We start from the raw sequence: 19,849 nt of genomic DNA on the forward strand, positions 1-19,849 counted from the left end.
TCTCCACATTCAGAGAGAGATTGTTGTCACTGCACCACCCGGCCAGGCGCCTCGCCTCGCTCCTGTAGTTTGTCTCATCGTTGTTGCTAATGAGACCCACCACAGTCGTGTCATCCGCAAACTTAATGAAGAGGTTGGAGTTGTGTGATGGTGTGCAGTCATGGGTCAGCAGGGTGAAGAGAAGGGGGCTCAGCACACATCCTTGGGGGGCCCCAGTGTTCAGTGTGATGGTGCTGGATGTGTTACTGCCGACCCGTCCTGCCTGAGGTCTTCCAGTTAGAAAGTCCAACAGCCAGTTGCACAGCAAAGTGTTGAGCCCCAGCCGGACCAGTTTGTGAATGAGCTGTTGACGGATGATGGTGTTGAATGCTGAACTGAAGTCTATGAATCGCATTCTGACGTATGAGTCCTTTTTATCTAGATGGGTGAGTGCTGAGTGGACAGCCGTTGCGACAGCATCGTCGGTCGAGCGGCTTGGACCGATATGTAAACTGGAACGGGTCCAAGGAGGCGGGGAGGGCAGACTTCATGCGGTGCATGACTAGCCGTTCAAAGCACTTCATGATAATCGGAGTAAGTGCAACATGGATGTTAGTCATTGAAGCAGGATGTAGACGGCTTCTTCTGGACTGGAATGATGGTGGTGGCTTTGAAGCATGTGGGTACAACAGCGTGACGTAGAGACATGTTGAAAATGTCTGTGAAGACATTGGTGAGTTCTGCTGCACAGTCTCTCAGTACACGCCCAGGAATGTTGTCAGGACCCGAGCTTTCCGTGCATTGATCCTGCTGAAGGATCTCCTCACACTGTCTGGGGTCAGCGTCAACACCTGGTCGCCGGGAGGAGGTGGAGTCTTCTGTGCAGTGGAGCTGTTTTGCTTTTCAAAGCGAGCGAAGAAGGCGTTCACCTCGTTCAGCAGAAAGATGTTGCTGTCACACGTCCGCGGTAGGGGCCTGTAGTCCGTAATGGTCTGTATTCCCTGCTACAGGCTCCGAGTGTCTCTGCTGTTGCTGAACTGATGGGCTATCCTCCTGGAGTACTGTCTCTTAGCCTCTCTGATGGAGTAAACAGTAGGTGTGTGGTGTAAACAGTAGTTTACACCACAATTCAGTGGTTACTGTGTTTTCATGTCCGCACACATCACTGTACTGTTTATGGCCATGTTAAATATATCATTCACACTGTGGGCTGAGACTGTGATCTTCTGGGATGGATTTTAATAAACACTATTTTGAGCTTTATAAAACCAGTTGTTCAGTTAATCTAAAAAGTGTGGTGCAAATGCATGTGCCAATGTGAACAATTAATATTGACAATAGTTGATTTACATGTAGCTGACTCGGATAACTGGATAAAACACCTGTTATTGAGTCTATCATGTGCCCAACGTTTTTGAGAAATGTTGCCCTACATGCTTTTATTAACCATAAATAACAGCAAATCTCCTGGTGGATTCATGTTGATTGGGAAAACATCTTTTAACCATTCAAACATTCAACGTAGGCGAGTTGGTCAAGGTGCCCATTTCTAGGTTTGTGAGATATACCGTACAGATTCAAAACACAGAATACAAAACATAGCCTGGTAAGGACCTCCTACCTTCATCTGTGGACATCACGTCTTTTAAGACCTGCTTGGACGACCACTGACATAACAGGCAAAACAAAAACACCACATCTTTCTGAAGGTTTTTATAATGTCTAAGTCATGTATTGGACAGATACAAAAGTTCTAAATGTATTATCTGATTGTCTACATTAGACAAATCGATGTCTACAGATGTCCATTTCACATTTAGGGACCTGGACATATGTCTATCAGCCTGTGGATGTTCACAGATGTCTAAAACAAATGAAATACCTGATCATAAATAAGACTTAGTTTGGACTTCCACCAGCTGGATCTAAGTTTGACATCCAGAATGGCAGTAAAGAGTAAAGCCCCACTCACAAAACCTTTGACTTTTCTGGCAAAACTAATAAACAATTGATTCAAAACAATTTTAAATTTGCCCTAAAACTAAACACTATTTTCAAATTACACTCAAATCCATCCAGTGTGTACAACTGTATAGCGTTCATTACACACTACACACAAAAAAACCAAACAAACCAAAACAAAACGACAGTGCTCTCGGCATAGCAGGATACAATATCTTTACTCATGTATTATAATATATTTTTATATTCCTCAAAACATCATGTCTGTGGTATGGCTCAAGTTACAGGTCTTCATGGGCCAACTTTCAGTTCTACAAACAGAGGTCATTTTACAGTATTAAAAGGTATATACTCTATTGAAAAATGTCCTCTAACACAGTTTATCCTGTCCCCTAGAGTTTTAGTAGAGTAATGCACCAAGACAACCTACTGTGTACTTTTACTGTACTGTAACATTACACTGTGCAACCTTCTGAATGTCCTGATTATGGAGGCCAGTAAGATTTTTGTTCTAATTTCATACTTGTTCTTAATCTTCCTTGGAAACAATGAAAGAAGAAGAGCCATCTCGTCCTCTTTCATTGTTTCCCCTACATTGCTGAAGTCAGAAACTAACTTATAAATGCTAGAGTACTTGGATCGGTGCTGGCTTTTTATCCTGTTTACTTGTTGGATTCAACCCCAATCCAGACTAGAGACAATTGTGTGAAAATGTTATTTGTAGCATGCTGATAATGACAACACTGTGTTAGCTGTGTTTAATCTTTGTTGCCCAGCATCAAAGTGCACAACGGTACAAAATGTCTTGTCAGTATTGCTCATTCACACAATGAGTTTTGGGACTGGACGGTTTGGTTCAGAGAATGAAGTTTATTGTTTCAGCAATTCTGAAAAAAATAATTTCTTTGTTGCACTCTGTTCCTAGTGTACTGCCTTCTAGCCAGCCTGCCTGATGTCTTTGGACTCTGCAACTGGTTTGTTTCCCCTAATGTCTACAGAAAATGTTAAGAATGCTCAGAAGACTTTGCAAAACATTCTGGCTATTGAGAGGACCACTTTTAAATGTCTGACCGAAACTAGAGGTCCATGGCACATGCCCTGGTTGTGTGGGAAACATTTTGGTATTAAACCTGTAGAATAAACTACAGGTTCCATATTTCCAACATCATTGTCTGGAAACTTTCCTTAAATCTTTAAAAAAGTTAGCTGGTATTTAACTATTAATTACCAGAGATTTACAAGCAGAAAATACACCTTATGCAATAAAACTTTAACAGCCCATCAATTATACTTACAAACATATTACGACCTAATTTCCACACAACCAACAAATTAAAATCTCTGAAACAACTCTGGTAAGAATTACTGTTAAATCTTTCTTTAACTGTCAGTTTATTTATTTTTTTATTAAATATTTTACTTGCATATGACTTAATTATTTTCTACAAATAAAAACTAAAATATAACCTGCTGATAAATAAAACTGTAGCATTCTGCAATTTTCCCATGTCCCTTATCAATCATAAAAGCATTTTGTGAAAGATTTCCTGACATGAATTTCTACAAACTCAGCCTGACCCATATCCTGAATTAGGAAAGATTTTATTAATTTGACACAACGTGTAAATCATTCGAATAGTGAAGTAAACCCTCATTTTTTTCCCATTGGTTAAAAATTGTTTTAATTAATTTTCACAGTTTTACAGTCACTCCCAGTAAAACACTTAAAAATCCAACTGCTGCACGACCAATTTTCTGTATCAGAACGAGATAATCAACCTGAACCGAGTGAGGCAGGGAAACACATTATCAAGACCAATCAACAGGGCCTGCTCTTAACCTGCAAAGCAATGTCAAAATCCTTAACAAGACATTGTTTTCAACCTCTACACACAACCCAAACCGTTCCTTTCTTATGCCAAAGGTGTTTGGTTGTTGCTGCACCGTCACAACTGTCTACTCTTTGCCAGTCACGGGGCAATTTTGGATTCATATCTCTGTTACGCCCCTGCAGGAGGATGAGCCATCAGTGTTCTTGCTAATATGCGCACACACACATACACAGCAGAGATCATGCAGTAATCTGTACTATAATTAGCCCCCTGGTTTGGATGACAAAAAAAAAAAAGCCAATAGGGAGACAGAGAACAGGTTTCCCTCCAGTCATAAGCATCAGAGTTGTCTTCCCATCAGTCAGGTCATTGCCTTAAACAATCAAATATGAGTCACACATGAAACAACTCTCTCATCTGCTAGTATTAAATGCAATAAATAGGCCCTGGTTGCCTTGGTTACGGTAGTTGAGCGTAATGGTGGAAGAGAAGGTGGTGATGGTTTCACTGGGAAAAGAGCCAGCGAGATCTGACAGAATTACAAATTTACTTGCAATTATTTTCTGCCTCTTCTGCACTGCTCATCTCTCCCTCTCTCGCTGTTGCACTTCACAACAAATATCTATGCCAATAAAATATGGAAACAAAATACTATTGTGAGAGATGTTTACAACTATTGAAAGTCAGAACAGAACAAGGTCTTTAACTTTTTCACTTTCCCTTTAATGCTAAGGATCCTTCTGACATCATAACAGAATTACAATACATTTTGTTATTTTAATAAACAGCCAGCTGTGGACAAGTCCCTCATCAGGTAAATAAAGACCAGCTACTGGATGGCTTTGTAACATATAACCATCATAACCATGTTAATTATCTGGAAAATACACTGGGCAAAACTTTGCAGCAGAATGCTGAATGTATTAAATAAAACATCTTAAAAATACAACACCGCTTAAGACTGTATAAAGAAGACACACAGTTAACTAGCTGTTTAGCAGAAATGTGCTGTTTTGGACCTGATTGAAGTTGGTTCATGTTCTCACCACAAACTTATCGAATCCAGTAAAAGTACTGGATGCAGTTGTGCAATTGCTTATTTCAGACCAGCTCAAATGAACAGTACTAAAGGGGAAAACAGGCCAGGGTTCAACCCAACTGGACTAAACAGGGTAGGCTTGAAAAAGTTTACACCTTGCTGCTGCACATTTAGTCCTTATAAAAGCTGATGTTTAGATGCAATCAGAATGGAGGCAGAACAATGAAACCAGTCACATTTCGGTGATGTAAATTTAGGCTGCAGATGTAAATACAATTAAAATATGCATAGGGAAAGCAGACTATGCAAATATTGTAGTTCTTACTGAATTTTCCTATAGTCGGTCTCCCAGTTAGGCTTTTAGAAGATGTTTATTCTAAACTGATTATTCCTTGTTCAATTCCAGCTAGAAAAAAGAGAATTCAACCATATAGCTGAAGAACTACTGGTTGGATAAGACACCAGGTCATCAGTCCCACAAAACAGCTTGAAAAGAATATAAAAGCTTATTTCAATAAATCTGTGATTCCGCTTTTTGTGGAGGCAGCTCACCTTTATATCTGGACCATTGCAATTGAGGCTCATCCCGCACTCGTCTGTGATCTCTGTAATCTCCGACAGGTCATCATCTTCAAACTCATCTAGGCTGATGTCATGGGTCAACCTGTTTGAAGGGGAGGGTTAGGGGGGAGGAAGGGTGAGAAGGGGATTAAGAAAAATAAATGTTTATCCTTAACACTAATCTGTACAGTGCATCTCAAAATCTCATTTTGACCAAATAATCTATTTAACAGGGTGGAAACACCAAGACACAATCCAATCCCACTGACACAAAGGTGTGAATGTGACAGTAAACATAATACTGCAGCTAAAAAAAAATACATTCCAAATTTTGAGGGGAAATGTCATTAAAGATAAAGCTGATAATGAATGACAATATAATAAAATAATATATTGAATTTTAGTAAAAACTACATTTATGGTATTTCTTTTGGACCATTTCAGTGTGTGTACAATATATTTACATGCATTTGTACGAGCGAGTCTAGATTCTCCTCATGTACAAATCTAATAAAGCCCTGTTAGCACCCTGTAGAGACAATAATGTTTATTCAGAAATACAGTAAATTCAATAACTTACTAAACAAACATTGATTTTGTTGCTTGTTGAGCTCTGCATAATAGGACCAAGAAGAGACATTAGAAGAATGTTATGAAGGCAATTCAAACATTTCCATCCTCAAAAGAGCCTAACAGTGTTCAGATATCTTTTCTTGTTAAATCAAGACGGAAGCTTATGAAGCACTGGAAATCATCATGTGAAAAGAAGTAGAAAAGGAAATAACAGGTTCATAAATTGAGATTCATCATTTGGAAGCAAAGAATATCCACTGTGATAGTAATGGAAATTACTTTCACACTGATTTATCACTGCTCGTGGTGACTGCACACTCCTTTTACAATGCTGTAACAATGTCAACTAGTGTAAAAGTCTGCTACTATCCAAATAACAATGGATATTTATAATTTGCAGCGAGGAACATGAGTCGCTTAGTCGCTCTCGTTGTGACCTGAGACATCACTCCTGTGCCAGGCCAGAGAAATACACTGTCCTGCTGTTTTGGAAGGATTCAATTAGCTTCCAGTAAACAATGCTTCGCTTTTCCCCAAGTGTAATTATGTCCGCCTGTTATCTCTTTACTCAGCAGCCTCCTGGGCATGACAGACACAGACAGAGCAGGAAAATGTTATTAGAGGGAGGAAAGAAAAGATGACAGCGATCACAAAGAAGAGAGGAGCGAGCTGTCAGAGAGACCTGCTGAACCTGGAGAGCTGCGATCCCCTGACTGCTGCATGATGCTAATGTCTTTTCTGGCTACATCAGTGCAGAAGTTGTCTCCTTTGAAAATGTACATACGGCTGCGACCTTCAGTCACATGTCAGACCACAGGCGTTAAATGGCCAGAATAGACGCATCTGCTTACCTCTATAATAAACCCCCTAAAGAGGCAGGAGTGAAGATCTAAAAAGAAAATTAGAAGCAGAAAGAAGAAGAAAAAACTGCATTTTCTCTAGATACTGATTTTAAATTGCTTGTAAAGTTAATAAAATTAAAAGAGTGAACAATAAATCTTCGGTTTTCTAATATTAACAATACATATAAATATCAAAAACCAACCTTAAGCATTATGGTTGCAAATTTCAGATATTGTAACAAACAGATTCACAGCCAAGACCAGCAAGTGGCAGGTGGGTAGGTTTAGCATTTTAGGGTCATTGAATGAGCGGGTAACAAGTAGGTTTTAGCTTTAACAGACTCTCTTGCCGTATGGTTCACAGGTCTCCAGTCAACTGAATTAGTAAGTAAACCAAAATTAATCTGCAGCAAATAGTATTAGCAGGCGAGTATATAAGCAGCAGCAGGTTCATATTCAGGGACCAGTAGCAGGAGAAATGAGTTGAAACAGCAGATGAGGGAGCAGTTTAGGCAAAATTACATTGTAAAACAGGTGAGTATGGGCGGAGTTCAGGAAAAGTGAAGGAGAAGGGGGAAGGGGGGAAGGGCAGCCTGTTAAACGGACGGAGTGACCAGAGTCAAAAACAGGGGCAAACAAAAGTGTTTATTGTTAATGTTGGGACAATAAATTAAAAAGCACATCAGTCAGGACTTTCCTTAACTAACATGACCACTGTAGTTTATTTTAGGTCAGATCCACATATGGTAGATGATCTTGCTGCTGTACATTAATCTGTATTAACCCACATCTCCTAAGACTTAACAATAAATGCTCTAGCTAGTCACAATTATTTTTCTATAACATAGTGCACACAAAATTAAACTAATATTTGTGATTTTATTTATTTAAACCATCAGGAAATCTATTCTATCTTGACCGACAGCATTGTTTGGGACTACATCTGATTGTTTTACTGTACATGTTTTACATTTCAACCTTGTTGTGCTCTAAAGTGCAGCATAGTCCAGTGTAGACTGCAGGTTTAGTTAAAAAAGCTCGATACTATGATGGTTATGGTTTTGTATAATTCTTGGACCCACAAGGAAGACAGACAAGAGAGTGCAAACATTTAATGGACAACTAAAGATATAAAACAAAAGATCAAAAGTAAAACTAAAAATTACTCCAAGGGGGGAGAGCTAAACCTACATGAGCGAGCTGTAAGGTAGAGTAGCTACACATGAACATATCAAACTGAAGCCTTGGATAGGTGAACATGAATATTATAAACTAGCTAAACATGAGGGAATAAACACATGAACCTGACCAGAAGTGAGTTTGAGCAACAAACTAATTGTCTGTGTGTGTGTGTTTAAATCGGCCAAAAATCTGGGGGTCATCATCGACGACCAACTGAGCTTTAAGGACCACATTTCCTCAGTCTCTAGAGCGTGCAGATTTGCTCTTTACAACATCAGGAAGATCAGACCCTACATCACGGAATATACAACCCAACTCATTGTACAGGCACTGGTCACATCTCGTCTTGATTACTGCAACGCTTTGTTAATGGGGTTGCTGGTATCCACAATCAAACCCTTGCAGATGATCCAAAACACACCACCTCATTTTTAATAAGCCAAAAAGGACTCATGTCACACCAGTCTTTAGATCTCTACACTGGCTTCCTGTAGCTGCTCGCATTAGGTTCAAAGCTCTGTCTCTTTCTTACAAGGTGGTTAATTCAACAGCTTACCTCAATTCGGTCATTCAGGTCTAAATTGTAAATGGTAAATAGTCACTTATATAGCACTTTTATCCAAAGCCCTTAACAATGTTGATTCCCATTCACCCATTCACACACATACCGATGGCAGTGGCTGCCATGCAAGGTGCTCACTTGACCTACCCGGAGCAACTTGGGGTTCAGTCTCTTGCCCAAGGACACTTCAACATGTAGCCAGGAGTGGGGATTGAACCACTGACCCTATGGTCCATGGTCAACTGCCTTACACACTGTGCTACAGCCACTTTTCTGATAGGACTTTGCTTTGATGTTTTCTCCTTGATTTCTCCTTGATTTCTGCTGCCTTGTACTTACCTTGTAAGTCGCTTTGGATAAAAGTGTCTGCTAAATGACTAAATGTAAATGTAAATGTAAATGTGTGTTTGCGTGTGGTAGGCAGACTGAGGGCTGGACATCTGTGACTATGGGCAAAGAACACAAATAACACTACAATCAGCTGTACCTACTGTATATCCTTATACAGTATAATTAATATATTTAACAGAGAAATGCATAAAAACAATTATTGGGGGACCTTAATTTCTAAACATTTGCAAGTAGACCAAATGTCTTTTGCCATCGGACACAATCAGCACAGATCAACATGTGTCTTAAGGCAACATACAAGCTTTTGTTCTTGTCTAGACCAAACTGCATTGACAGGCTTTAGTCTGGGGACACTGTTGTGCTTTTAAATAACACAAACTTTAGAACTTTAGGCTTATCCGTTTACTACAAATGTCATTTATAACAGCACACACAGATGCACAAAATCAATACGCGGCTAAGTGTCCTTCTGTTGTCACCATGACTTACAGGAAAAGAAAAAACGTAGAGGAAAAAAAGAACACAAAAATTATACATGGTCCACAAAGAGTTATTTTAACCCTGATGGTGCAGGTCTTAACCGTTAAGTGGGGCTTTACGAGGACAAAAAGTGAAAGGAGTCTGAGTGGTGAACAAGAGGTGAGAAGAAACTGTGTCGTGACCGTAGATCAGAAGACAGAGGACATGAGAGAATGGAGAAAGTCATGGAAACAAATAAAAATGGAGGGATGGGTAGAAAATTAGGTGCTGGGAGATAAACCACCTGGGCAGGACAGGGTGACCCCTTTGCTGCAGTGAATTGTGGGTAAGGAGGAATGCAGCCACCAGAGAAAACCAGCAGAGTGTATAATAAGGAGCAAATTATATGCTCAGTGTCAAGGAATGGACACCAGAGAGCATCACAGTTGTTGTGTGAAAACACACATTTGGTTTCCTTAAACAAAAGAGTTTTTGTTATTTTTTTGTGTAACTCATTCCTCAGGCCAATAATAGCAAAGACATGGGTTTTTTGGGGGGCTGTTTTCCTGTTTTAGTTATGACTAATGGAAAAGTTTCTTGTGTAAAGTTAGAATGTTTACTTTGGAACATGGGTTGATTCATTGTCATTTGTGCTGCTTACACAGAAACACCTTTCCGTTACTTAGCCTACCGCCAGTGAGATAAAGAGGGTGTACACAATTATTATTAAAAAACTAGAAAAGGCAATTTCCAAGGAAATTACGTGGGAGAGCTGTTAAGTCGCCCGGTAGAGGCCGACCGCTCAGAAGCTGCTGAGAGCAGAGGCGTTTGTACGTTCAAAGCCGCAAACGCTGAAGAGAGATAAATACAAACAAAAAGAGAAGAAGATGACAAGAAAAAGAAAAAATCCAAAATCGTCCAACCAAAAAGTTGAATTCAGAAAAGAAAAAAAGTAGAAAGTAACAATGGAGGAAGTAAATAAGTAAAAAGTTGATATTTAAAGTGTAAAGAAACAGAAAAAGAAGCAAAGTAAAAAGTTCCTATTGAAAGTGTAAAGAAAAAAGTAAGAAGTGAAAAAGCAACAACTTGATTAACAAAAGTGGAAAGAAGTCGTAAGAAACAAAGGAAAAGGTAAATATTCCCAAAGTTAAAAGAAACAAAAAAAGAAGCAAAGTAAAAAAGTTGCTATTAAAGTGTAAAGAAAAAAGCTAGAAGTAACTACTTAGAAATGAAGGAACCATTTTAATGCTGAAAAACTGTTAAAAAGTTGAAAAGAGCTTTTAATATGAAAGTGTGTTTCCTGTCTGTGTCTGTGTGGTAGTTTGTGTGTCCACTGTAGGGAGACTTCAAAACAAACTTATTTTAGCATTTAAATGCTAAATAATTAAAATAAGAATGATAAAAGGCTTTCATTTTGAAAGTGTTTCCTGTCTGTGAGGGTGTGTGTAGGGAAACTTCACCACAAAGTCATTTTAGCATTTAAATACTAAAAAGTGGATAAAATATTATGAAAGGCTTTTATTTTGAAAGGGTATTTCCTGTCTGTGAGGGTGTGTGTCTGTGTGTGTCTCCACTGTGTATGTTGAGGGAGAAAAACTCAGGTAAAGTGTGTGGACACAGCTCTGAGGCTGATTACATGACGTCATGCAGCTGTGTCCGTTACCATGACAATGACTGCTGCCCGCCTGCTGAGTCATGTGAGCCAAATGCAAAGGCAGGCTGGAAAAGTGCTGAGACTATGCCTCGCAAAATGCTCAAAATATGAAAAAGTATTAGTCCTATCGAAACAATTCAAAAACTGTGAGTGACAAAAGGCTTCAATGAACACACTGATGTACTTTATTTGAAGATACTCCATAAAATGAAGGCGTGGTGGCAATTTTAAAACAGCCCCCCGTTTGTGATTTGATTAGAATTTAAGAACCTCTGTTATAATGGGCTCCAATGGGAGTTTCAGCCGGCACTCTCTCTGCTTCTGGACACTTGGAGAAAGAACCGTCAGTCCTGTCACTATGAGAGTTACATTTACTGAAAGAAGACAAAAATACCTACATTCTGATGTATAGTTTGTTTATGTAAGATTAAAGTTGACTGAAGGAAAGAAGGAAAAGAAGGAAAAAAGTTGCTAAAAGTGGAAGCTGAAAAGTTAGAGTGCGTGTGATGTCACCCACTCTAGCTGCTCCAACATTCCGCAATACACACTAATGGAAAAGTTGAAAAAGCTCCAAAAGTTGCCTAAAACTAAAACTGCAATTATTCAAAAAGTATAAAAGATAGAAAGAAGCTGATCCACCCAGAAAAAGTTGAAAGGGACTAGACCCGTATAAACTTTAAATGAAGTTTCTACTCCAAAGTATGACGACACAAGAGGCAGATGAAAAGTGGCAAGTTGAATGGAAATTTTAAGTGCCTTCCATTCATTTTCTATGGGAAAAAAAGTTCATAAAAAGTGAAATATAATAAAAAGTATAAAAGTTATTAATGAGAAAAGTAATACCACCCCTGTCCTAAAAGGGACCTACGTTTAGGAAGTGGAACGAAGTTTCTACGACAAACCGTCTAGGAGGAGATAGCGACCGAAAAACGAGCTATAATAATAATAATAACTAGAAAAGGCAATTTCCAAGGAAATTACGTGGGAGAGCTGTTAAGTCGCCCGGTAGAGGCCGACCGCTCAGAAGCTGCTGAGAGCAGAGGCGTTTGCACGTTCAAAGCCGCAAACGCTGAAGAGAGATAAATACAAACAAAAAGAGAAAGAAAGAAGATGACAATAAAAGAAAAAATCCAAAATACCAAGAAAAGTTGAATTAAGAAAAGAAAAAAAGTAGAAAGTAACAATGGAAGTAAATAGCTAAAAAGGTGATATTTAAAGTGTAAAGAAACAGAAAAAGAAGCAAAGTAAAAAGTTGCTATTGAAAGTGTAAAGAAAAAAGTAAGAAGTGAAAAAGCAACAACTTGATTAACAAAAGTGGAAAGAAGTAGTAAGAAACAAAGGAAAAGGTTAATATTCCCAAAGTTAAAAGAAACAAAGAAAGAAGCAAAGTAAAAAAGTTGCTATTAAAAGTGTAAAGGAAGAAGTGAAAAAGCAACAACTTGATTAACAAAAGTGGAAAGAAGTAGTAAGAAACAAAGGAAAAGGTTAATATTCCCAAAGTTAAAAGAAACAAAAAAAGAAGCAAAGTAAAAAAGTTGCTATTAAAGTGTAAAGAAAAAAGCTAGAAGTAACTACTTAGAAATGAAGGAACCATTTTAATGCTGAAAAACTGTTGAAAAAAAAAGTTGAAAAGAGCTTTTAATTTGAAAGTGTGTTTCCTGTCTGTGTCTGTGTGGTAGTTTGTGTGTCCACTGTAGGGAGACTTCAAATCAAACTCATTTTAGCATTTAAATGCTAAATAATTAAAATAAGAATGATAAAAGGCTTTTATTTTGAAAGTGTGTTTCCTGTCTGTGAGGGTGTGTGTGTAGGGAAACTTCACCACAAAGTCATTTTAGGATTTAAATGCTAAAAAGTGGATAAAATATTATGAAAGGCTTTTATTTTGAAAGTGTTTTTCCTATCTGTGAGGGTGTGTGTGTAGGGAAACTTCACCACAAAGTCATTTTAGCATTTAAATGCTAAAAAGTGGATCAAGTATTATGAAAAGCTTTTATTTTGAAAGGGTATTTCCTGTCTGTGAGGGTGTGTGTCTGTGTGTGTCTCCACTGTGTCTGTTGAGGGAGAAAAACTCAGGTAAAGTGTGTGGACACAGCTCTGAGGCTGATTACATGACGTCATGCAGCTGTGTCCGTTACCATGACAATGACTGCTGCCCGCTGCCCGCCTGCTGAGTCATGTGAGCCAAATGCAAAGGCAGGCTGGAAAAGTGCTGAGACTATGCCTCGCAAAATGCTCAAAATATGAAAAAGTATTAGTCCTATCGAAACAATTCAAAAACTGTGAGTGACAAAAGGCTTCAATGAACACACTGATGTACTTTATTTGAAGATACTCCATAAAATGAAGGCGTGGTGGCGATTTTAAAACAGCCCCCCGTTTGTGATTTGATTAGAATTTAAGAACCTCTGTTATAATGGGCTCCAATGGGAGTTTTGACGGCACTCTCTCTGCTTCTGGACACTTGGAGAAAGAACCGTCAGTCCTGTCACTATGAGAGTTACATTTACTGAAAGAAGACAAAAATACCTACATTCTGATGTATAGTTTGTTTATGTAAGATTAAAGTTGACTGAAGGAAAGAAGGAAAAGAAGGAAAAAAGTTGCTAAAAGTGGAAGCTGAAAAGTTAGAGTGCGTGTGATGTCACCCACTCTAGCTGCTCCAACATTCCGCAATACACACTAATGGAAAAGTTGAAAAAGCTCCAAAAGTTGCCTAAAACTAAAACTGCGATTATTCAAAAAGTATAAAAGATAGAAAGAAGCTGATCCACCCAGAAAAAGTTGAAAGGGACTAGACCCGTATAAAGTTTAAATGAAGTTTCTACTCCAAAGTATGACGACACAAGAGGCAGATGAAAAGTGGCAAGTTGAAGGGAAATTTTAAGTGCCTTCCATTCATTTTCTATGGGAAAAAAAGTTCATAAAAAGTGAAATATAATAAAAAGTATAAAAGTTATTAATGAGAAAAGTAATAGCATAGATCTCCTAAAAGAGACCTACGTTTAGGAAGTGGAACGAAGTTTCTACGACAAACCGTCTAGGAGGAGATAGTGACCGAAAAACGGCGAAATAATAATAATAATAAAGAAAAGGATCTCATAAGTGTGAGAGCTGTGCTTACAGCTCTCCCACTAATAACTAGAAAAGGCAATTTCCAAGGAAATTACGTGGGAGAGCTGTTAAGTCGCCCGGTAGAGGCCGACCGCTCAGAAGCGGCTGAGAGCAGAGGCGTTTGTACGTTCAAAGCCGCAAACGCTGAAGAGAGATAAATACAAACAAAAAGAGAAAGAAGAAGATGACAAGAAAAGGAAAAAATCCAAAATCCCAGGAAAAGTTGAATTAAGAAAAGAAAAAAGTAGAAAGTAACAATGGAGGAAGTAAATAAGTAAAAAGTTGATATTTAAAGTGTAAAGAAGCAGAAAAAGAATCAAAGTAAAAAGTTGCTATTGAAAGTGTAAAGAAAAAAGTAAGAAGTGAAAAAGCAACAACTTGATTAACAAAAGTGGAAAGAAGTAGTAAGAAACAAAGGAAAAGGTAAATATTCCCAAAGTTAAAAGAAACAAAGAAAGAAGCAAAGTAAAAAAGTTGCTATTAAAAGTGTAAAGGAAGAAGTGAAAAAGCAACAACTTGATTAACAAAAGTGGAAAGAAGTAGTAAGAAACAAAGGAAAAGGTAAATATTCCCAAAGTTAAAAGAAACAAAAAAAAGAAGCAAAGTAAAAAAGTTGCTATTAAAGTGTAAAGAAAAAAGCTAGAAGTAACTAATTAGAAATGAAGGAACCATTTTAATGCTGAAAAACTGTTGAAAAAAAAAAAAAGTTGAAAAAAGCTTTTAATTTGAAAGTGTGTTTCCTGTCTGTGTCTGCGTGGTAGTTTGTGTGTCCACTGTAGGGAGACTTCAAAACAATCTCATTTTAGCATTTAAATGCTAAATAATTAAAATAAGAATGATAAAAGGCTTTTATTTTGAAAGTGTGTTTCCTGTCTGTGGGTGTGTGTGTAGGGAAACTTCACCACAAAGTCATTTTAGCATTTAAATGCTAAAAAGTGGATAAAATATTATGAAAGGCTTTTATTTTGAAAGTGTGTTTCCTATCTGTGAGGGTGTGTGTGTAGGGAAACTTCACCACAAAGTCATTTTAGCATTTAAATGCTAAAAAGTGGATAACATATTATGAAAGGCTTTTATTTTGAAAGGGTATTTCCTGTCTGTGAGGGTGTGTGTCTGTGTGTGTCTCCACTGTGTATGTTGAGGGAGAAAAACTCAGGTAAAGTGTGTGGACACAGCTCTGAGGCTGATTACATGACGTCATGCAGCTGTGTCCGTTACCATGACAATGACTGCTGCCCGCTGCCCGCCTGCTGAGTCATGTGAGCCAAATGCAAAGGCAGGCTGGAAAAGTGCTGAGACTATGCCTCGCAAAATGCTCAAAATATGAAAAAGTATTAGTCCTATCGAAACAATTCAAAAACTGTGAGTGACAAAAGGTTTCAATGAACACACTGATGTACTTTATTTGAAGATACTCCATAAAATGAAGGCGTGGTGGCGATTTTAAAACAGCCCCCCGTTTGTGATTTGATTAGAATTTAAGAACCTCTGTTATAATGGGCTCCAATGGGAGTTTTGACGGCACTCTCTCTGCTTCTGGACACTTGGAGAAAGAACCGTCAGTCCTGTCACTATGAGAGTTACATTTACTGAAAGAAGACAAAAATACCTACATTCTGATGTATAGTTTGTTTATGTAAGATTAAAGTTGACTGAAGGAAAGAAGGAAAAGAAGGAAAAAAGTTGCTAAAAGTGGAAGCTGAAAAGTTAGAGTGCGTGTGATGTCACCCACTCTAGCTGCTCCAACATTCCGCAATACACACTAATGGAAAAGTTGAAAAAGCTCCAAAAGTTGCCTAAAACTAAAACTGCGATTATTCAAAAAGTATAAAAGATAGAAAGAAGCTGATCCACCCAGAAAAAGTTGAAAGGGACTAGACCCGTATAAAGTTTAAATGAAGTTTCTACTCCAAAGTATGACGACACAAGAGGCAGATGAAAAGTGGCAAGTTGAAGGGAAATTTTAAGTGCCTTCCATTCATTTTCTATGGGAAAAAAAGTTCATAAAAAGTGAAATATAATAAAAAGTATAAAAGTTATTAATGAGAAAAGTAATACCACCCCTGTCCTAAAAGGGACCTACGTTTAGGAAGTGGAACGAAGTTTCTACGACAAACCGTCTAGGACTAGATAGCGACCGAAAAACGGGCTATAATAATAATAATAACTAGAAAAGGCAATTTCCAAGGAAATTACGTGGGAGAGCTGTTAAGTCGCCCGGTAGAGGCCGACCGCTCAGAAGCTGCTGAGAGCAGAGGCGTTTGTACGTTCAAAGCCGCAAACGCTGAAGAGAGATAAATACAAACAAAAAGAGAAAGAAGAAGATGACAAGAAAAGGAAAAAATCCAAAATCCCAGGAAAAGTTGAATTCAGAAAAGAAAAAAAGTAGAAAGTAACAATGGAGGAAGTAAATAAGTAAAAAGTTGATATTTAAAGTGTAAAGAAACAGAAAAAGAAGCAAAATGAAAAGTTGCTATTGAAAGTGTAAAGAAAAAAGTAAGAAGTGAAAAAGCAACAACTTGATTAACAAAAGTGGAAAGAAGTAGTAAGAAACAAAGGAAAAGGTAAATATTCCCAAAGTTAAAAGAAACAAAGAAAGAAGCAAAGTAAAAAAGTTGCTATTAAAAGTGTAAAGGAAGAAGTGAAAAAGCAACAACTTGATTAACAAAAGTGGAAAGAAGTAGTAAGAAACAAAGGAAAAGGTAAATATTCCCAAAGTTAAAAGAAACAAAAAAAGAAGCAAAGTAAAAAAGTTGCTATTAAAGTGTAAAGAAAAAAGCTAGAAGTAACTACTTAGAAATGAAGGAACCATTTTAATGCTGAAAAACTGTTGAAAAAAAAAAAGTTGAAAAGAGCTTTTAATTTGAAAGTGTGTTTCCTGTCTGTGTGGTAGTTTGTGTGTCCACTGTAGGGAGACTTCAAAACAAACTCATTTTAGCATTTAAATGCTAAATAATTAAAATAAGAATGATAAAAGGCTTTTATTTTGAAAGTGTGTTTCCTGTCTGTGAGGGTGTGTGTGTAGGGAAACTTCACCACAAAGTCATTTTAGCATTTAAATGCTAAAAAGTGGATAAAATATTATGAAAGGCTTTTATTTTGAAAGTGTTTTTCCTATCTGTGAGGGTGTGTGTGTAGGGAAACTTCACCACAAAGTCATTTTAGCATTTAAATGCTAAAAAGTGGATCAAGTATTATGAAAAGCTTTTATTTTGAAAGGGTATTTCCTGTCTGTGAGGGTGTGTGTCTGTGTGTGTCTCCACTGTGTCTGTTGAGGGAGAAAAACTCAGGTAAAGTGTGTGGACACAGCTCTGAGGCTGATTACATGACGTCATGCAGCTGTGTCCGTTACCATGACAATGACTGCTGCCCGCTGCCCGCCTGCTGAGTCATGTGAGCCAAATGCAAAGGCAGGCTGGAAAAGTGCTGAGACTATGCCTCGCAAAATGCTCAAAATATGAAAAAGTATTAGTCCTATCGAAACAATTCAAAAACTGTGAGTGACAAAAGGTTTCAATGAACACACTGATGTACTTTATTTGAAGATACTCCATAAAATGAAGGCGTGGTGGCGATTTTAAAACAGCCCCCCGTTTGTGATTTGATTAGAATTTAAGAACCTCTGTTATAATGGGCTCCAATGGGAGTTTTGACGGCACTCTCTCTGCTTCTGGACACTTGGAGAAAGAACCGTCAGTCCTGTCACTATGAGAGTTACATTTACTGAAAGAAGACAAAAATACCTACATTCTGATGTATAGTTTGTTTATGTAAGATTAAAGTTGACTGAAGGAAAGAAGGAAAAGAAGGAAAAAAGTTGCTAAAAGTGGAAGCTGAAAAGTTAGAGTGCGTGTGATGTCACCCACTCTGGCTGCTCCAACATTCCGCAATACACACTAATGGAAAAGTTGAAAAAGCTCCAAAAGTTGCCTAAAACTAAAACTGCGATTATTCAAAAAGTATAAAAGATAGAAAGAAGCTGATCCACCCAGAAAAAGTTGAAAGGGACTAGACCCGTATAAAGTTTAAATGAAGTTTCTACTCCAAAGTATGACGACACAAGAGGCAGATGAAAAGTGGCAAGTTGAAGGGAAATTTTAAGTGCCTTCCATTCATTTTCTATGGGAAAAAAAGTTCATAAAAAGTGAAATATAATAAAAAGTATAAAAGTTATTAATGAGAAAAGTAATAGCATAGATCTCCTAAAAGAGACCTACGTTTAGGAAGTGGAACGAAGTTTCTACGACAAACCGTCTAGGAGGAGATAGTGACCGAAAAACGGCGAAATAATAATAATAATAAAGAAAAGGATCTCATAAGTGTGAGAGCTGTGCTTACAGCTCTCCCACTAATAACTAGAAAAGGCAATTTCCAAGGAAATTACGTGGGAGAGCTGTTAAGTCGCCCGGTAGAGGCCGACCGCTCAGAAGCTGCTGAGAGCAGAGGCGTTTGCACGTTCAAAGCCGCAAACGCTGAAGAGAGATAAATACGAACAAAAAGAGAAAGAAAGAAGATGACAATAAAAGGAAAAAATCCAAAATCCCAAGAAAAGTTGAATTCAGAAAAGAAAAAAAAAGTAGAAAGTAACAATGGAGGAAGTAAATAAGTAAAAAGTTGATATTTAAAGTGTAACGAAACAGAAAAAGAAGCAAAGTAAAAAGTTGCTATTGAAAGTGTAAAGAAAAAAGTAAGAAGTGAAAAAGCAACAACTTGATTAACAAAAGTTGAAAGAAGTAGTAAGAAACAAAGGAAAAGGTAAATATTCCCAAAGTTAAAAGAAACAAAGAAAGAAGCAAAGTAAAAAAGTTGCTATTAAAAGTGTAAAGGAAGAAGTGAAAAAGCAACAAGTTGAAAGAAGTAGTAAGAAACAAAGGAAAAGGTAAATATTCCCAAAGTTAAAAGAAACAAAGAAAGAAGCAAAGTAAAAAAGTTGCTATTAAAAGTGTAAAGGAAGAAGTGAAAAAGCAACAACTTGATTAACAAAAGTGGAAAGAAGTAGTAAGAAACAAAGGAAAAGGTAAATATTCCCAAAGTTAAAAGAAACAAAAAAAGAAGCAAAGTAAAAAAGTTGCTATTAAAGTGTAAAGAAAAAAGCTAGAAGTAACTACTTAGAAATGAAGGAACCATTTTAATGCTGAAAAACTGTTGAGAAAAAAAAGTTGAAAAGAGCTTTTAATTTGAAAGTGTGTTTCCTGTCTGTGTCTGTGTGGTAGTTTGTGTGTCCACTGTAGGGAGACTTCAAAACAAACTCATTTTAGCATTTAAATGCTAAATAATTAAAATAAGAATGATAAAAGGCTTTTATTTTGAAAGTGTGTTTCCTGTCTGTGAGGGTGTGTGTGTGTAGGGAAACTTCACCACAAAGTCATTTTAGCATTTAAATGCTAAAAAGTGGATAAAATATTATGAAAGGCTTTTATTTTGAAAGTGTGTTTCCTATCTGTGAGGGTGTGTGTGTAGGGAAACTTCACCACAAAGTCATTTTAGCATTTAAATGCTAAAAAGTGGATAAAATATTATGAAAGGCTTTTATTTTGAAAGGGTATTTCCTGTCTGTGAGGGTGTGTGTCTGTGTGTGTCTCCACTGTGTATGTTGAGGGAGAAAAACTCAGGTAAAGTGTGTGGACACAGCTCTGAGGCTGATTACATGACGTCATGCAGCTGTGTCCGTTACCATGACAATGACTGCTGCCTGCCTGCTGAGTCATGTGAGCCAAATGCAAAGGCAGGCTGGAAAAG

The 19,849-nt window shown here is 37.5% G+C and overlaps 1 protein-coding gene across 5 annotated transcripts in view; it reads right to left on the minus strand.

Annotated features, from left to right (window-relative positions):
- Positions 1–19,849, minus strand: part of mapk8ip1b (mitogen-activated protein kinase 8 interacting protein 1b) — a 55,841-nt gene that overhangs the window by 26,461 nt on the left and 9,531 nt on the right. For all 5 annotated transcript variants that reach the window (XR_010913585.1, XM_067495605.1, XM_067495604.1 and 2 more), the window contains exon 2: positions 5,365–5,476. Coding sequence is in view for 4 of the 5 variants with exons in the window: in XM_067495605.1 (XP_067351706.1) it covers positions 5,365–5,476 (112 nt within the window). In the remaining variant the exon portion in view is untranslated. The remainder of the gene's footprint in view (positions 1–5,364; positions 5,477–19,849) is intronic.

This window comes from Channa argus, chromosome 2 (genome assembly GCF_033026475.1).
Source record: "Channa argus isolate prfri chromosome 2, Channa argus male v1.0, whole genome shotgun sequence".
NCBI classification, from domain to species: Eukaryota; Metazoa; Chordata; class Actinopteri; order Anabantiformes; family Channidae; genus Channa; species Channa argus.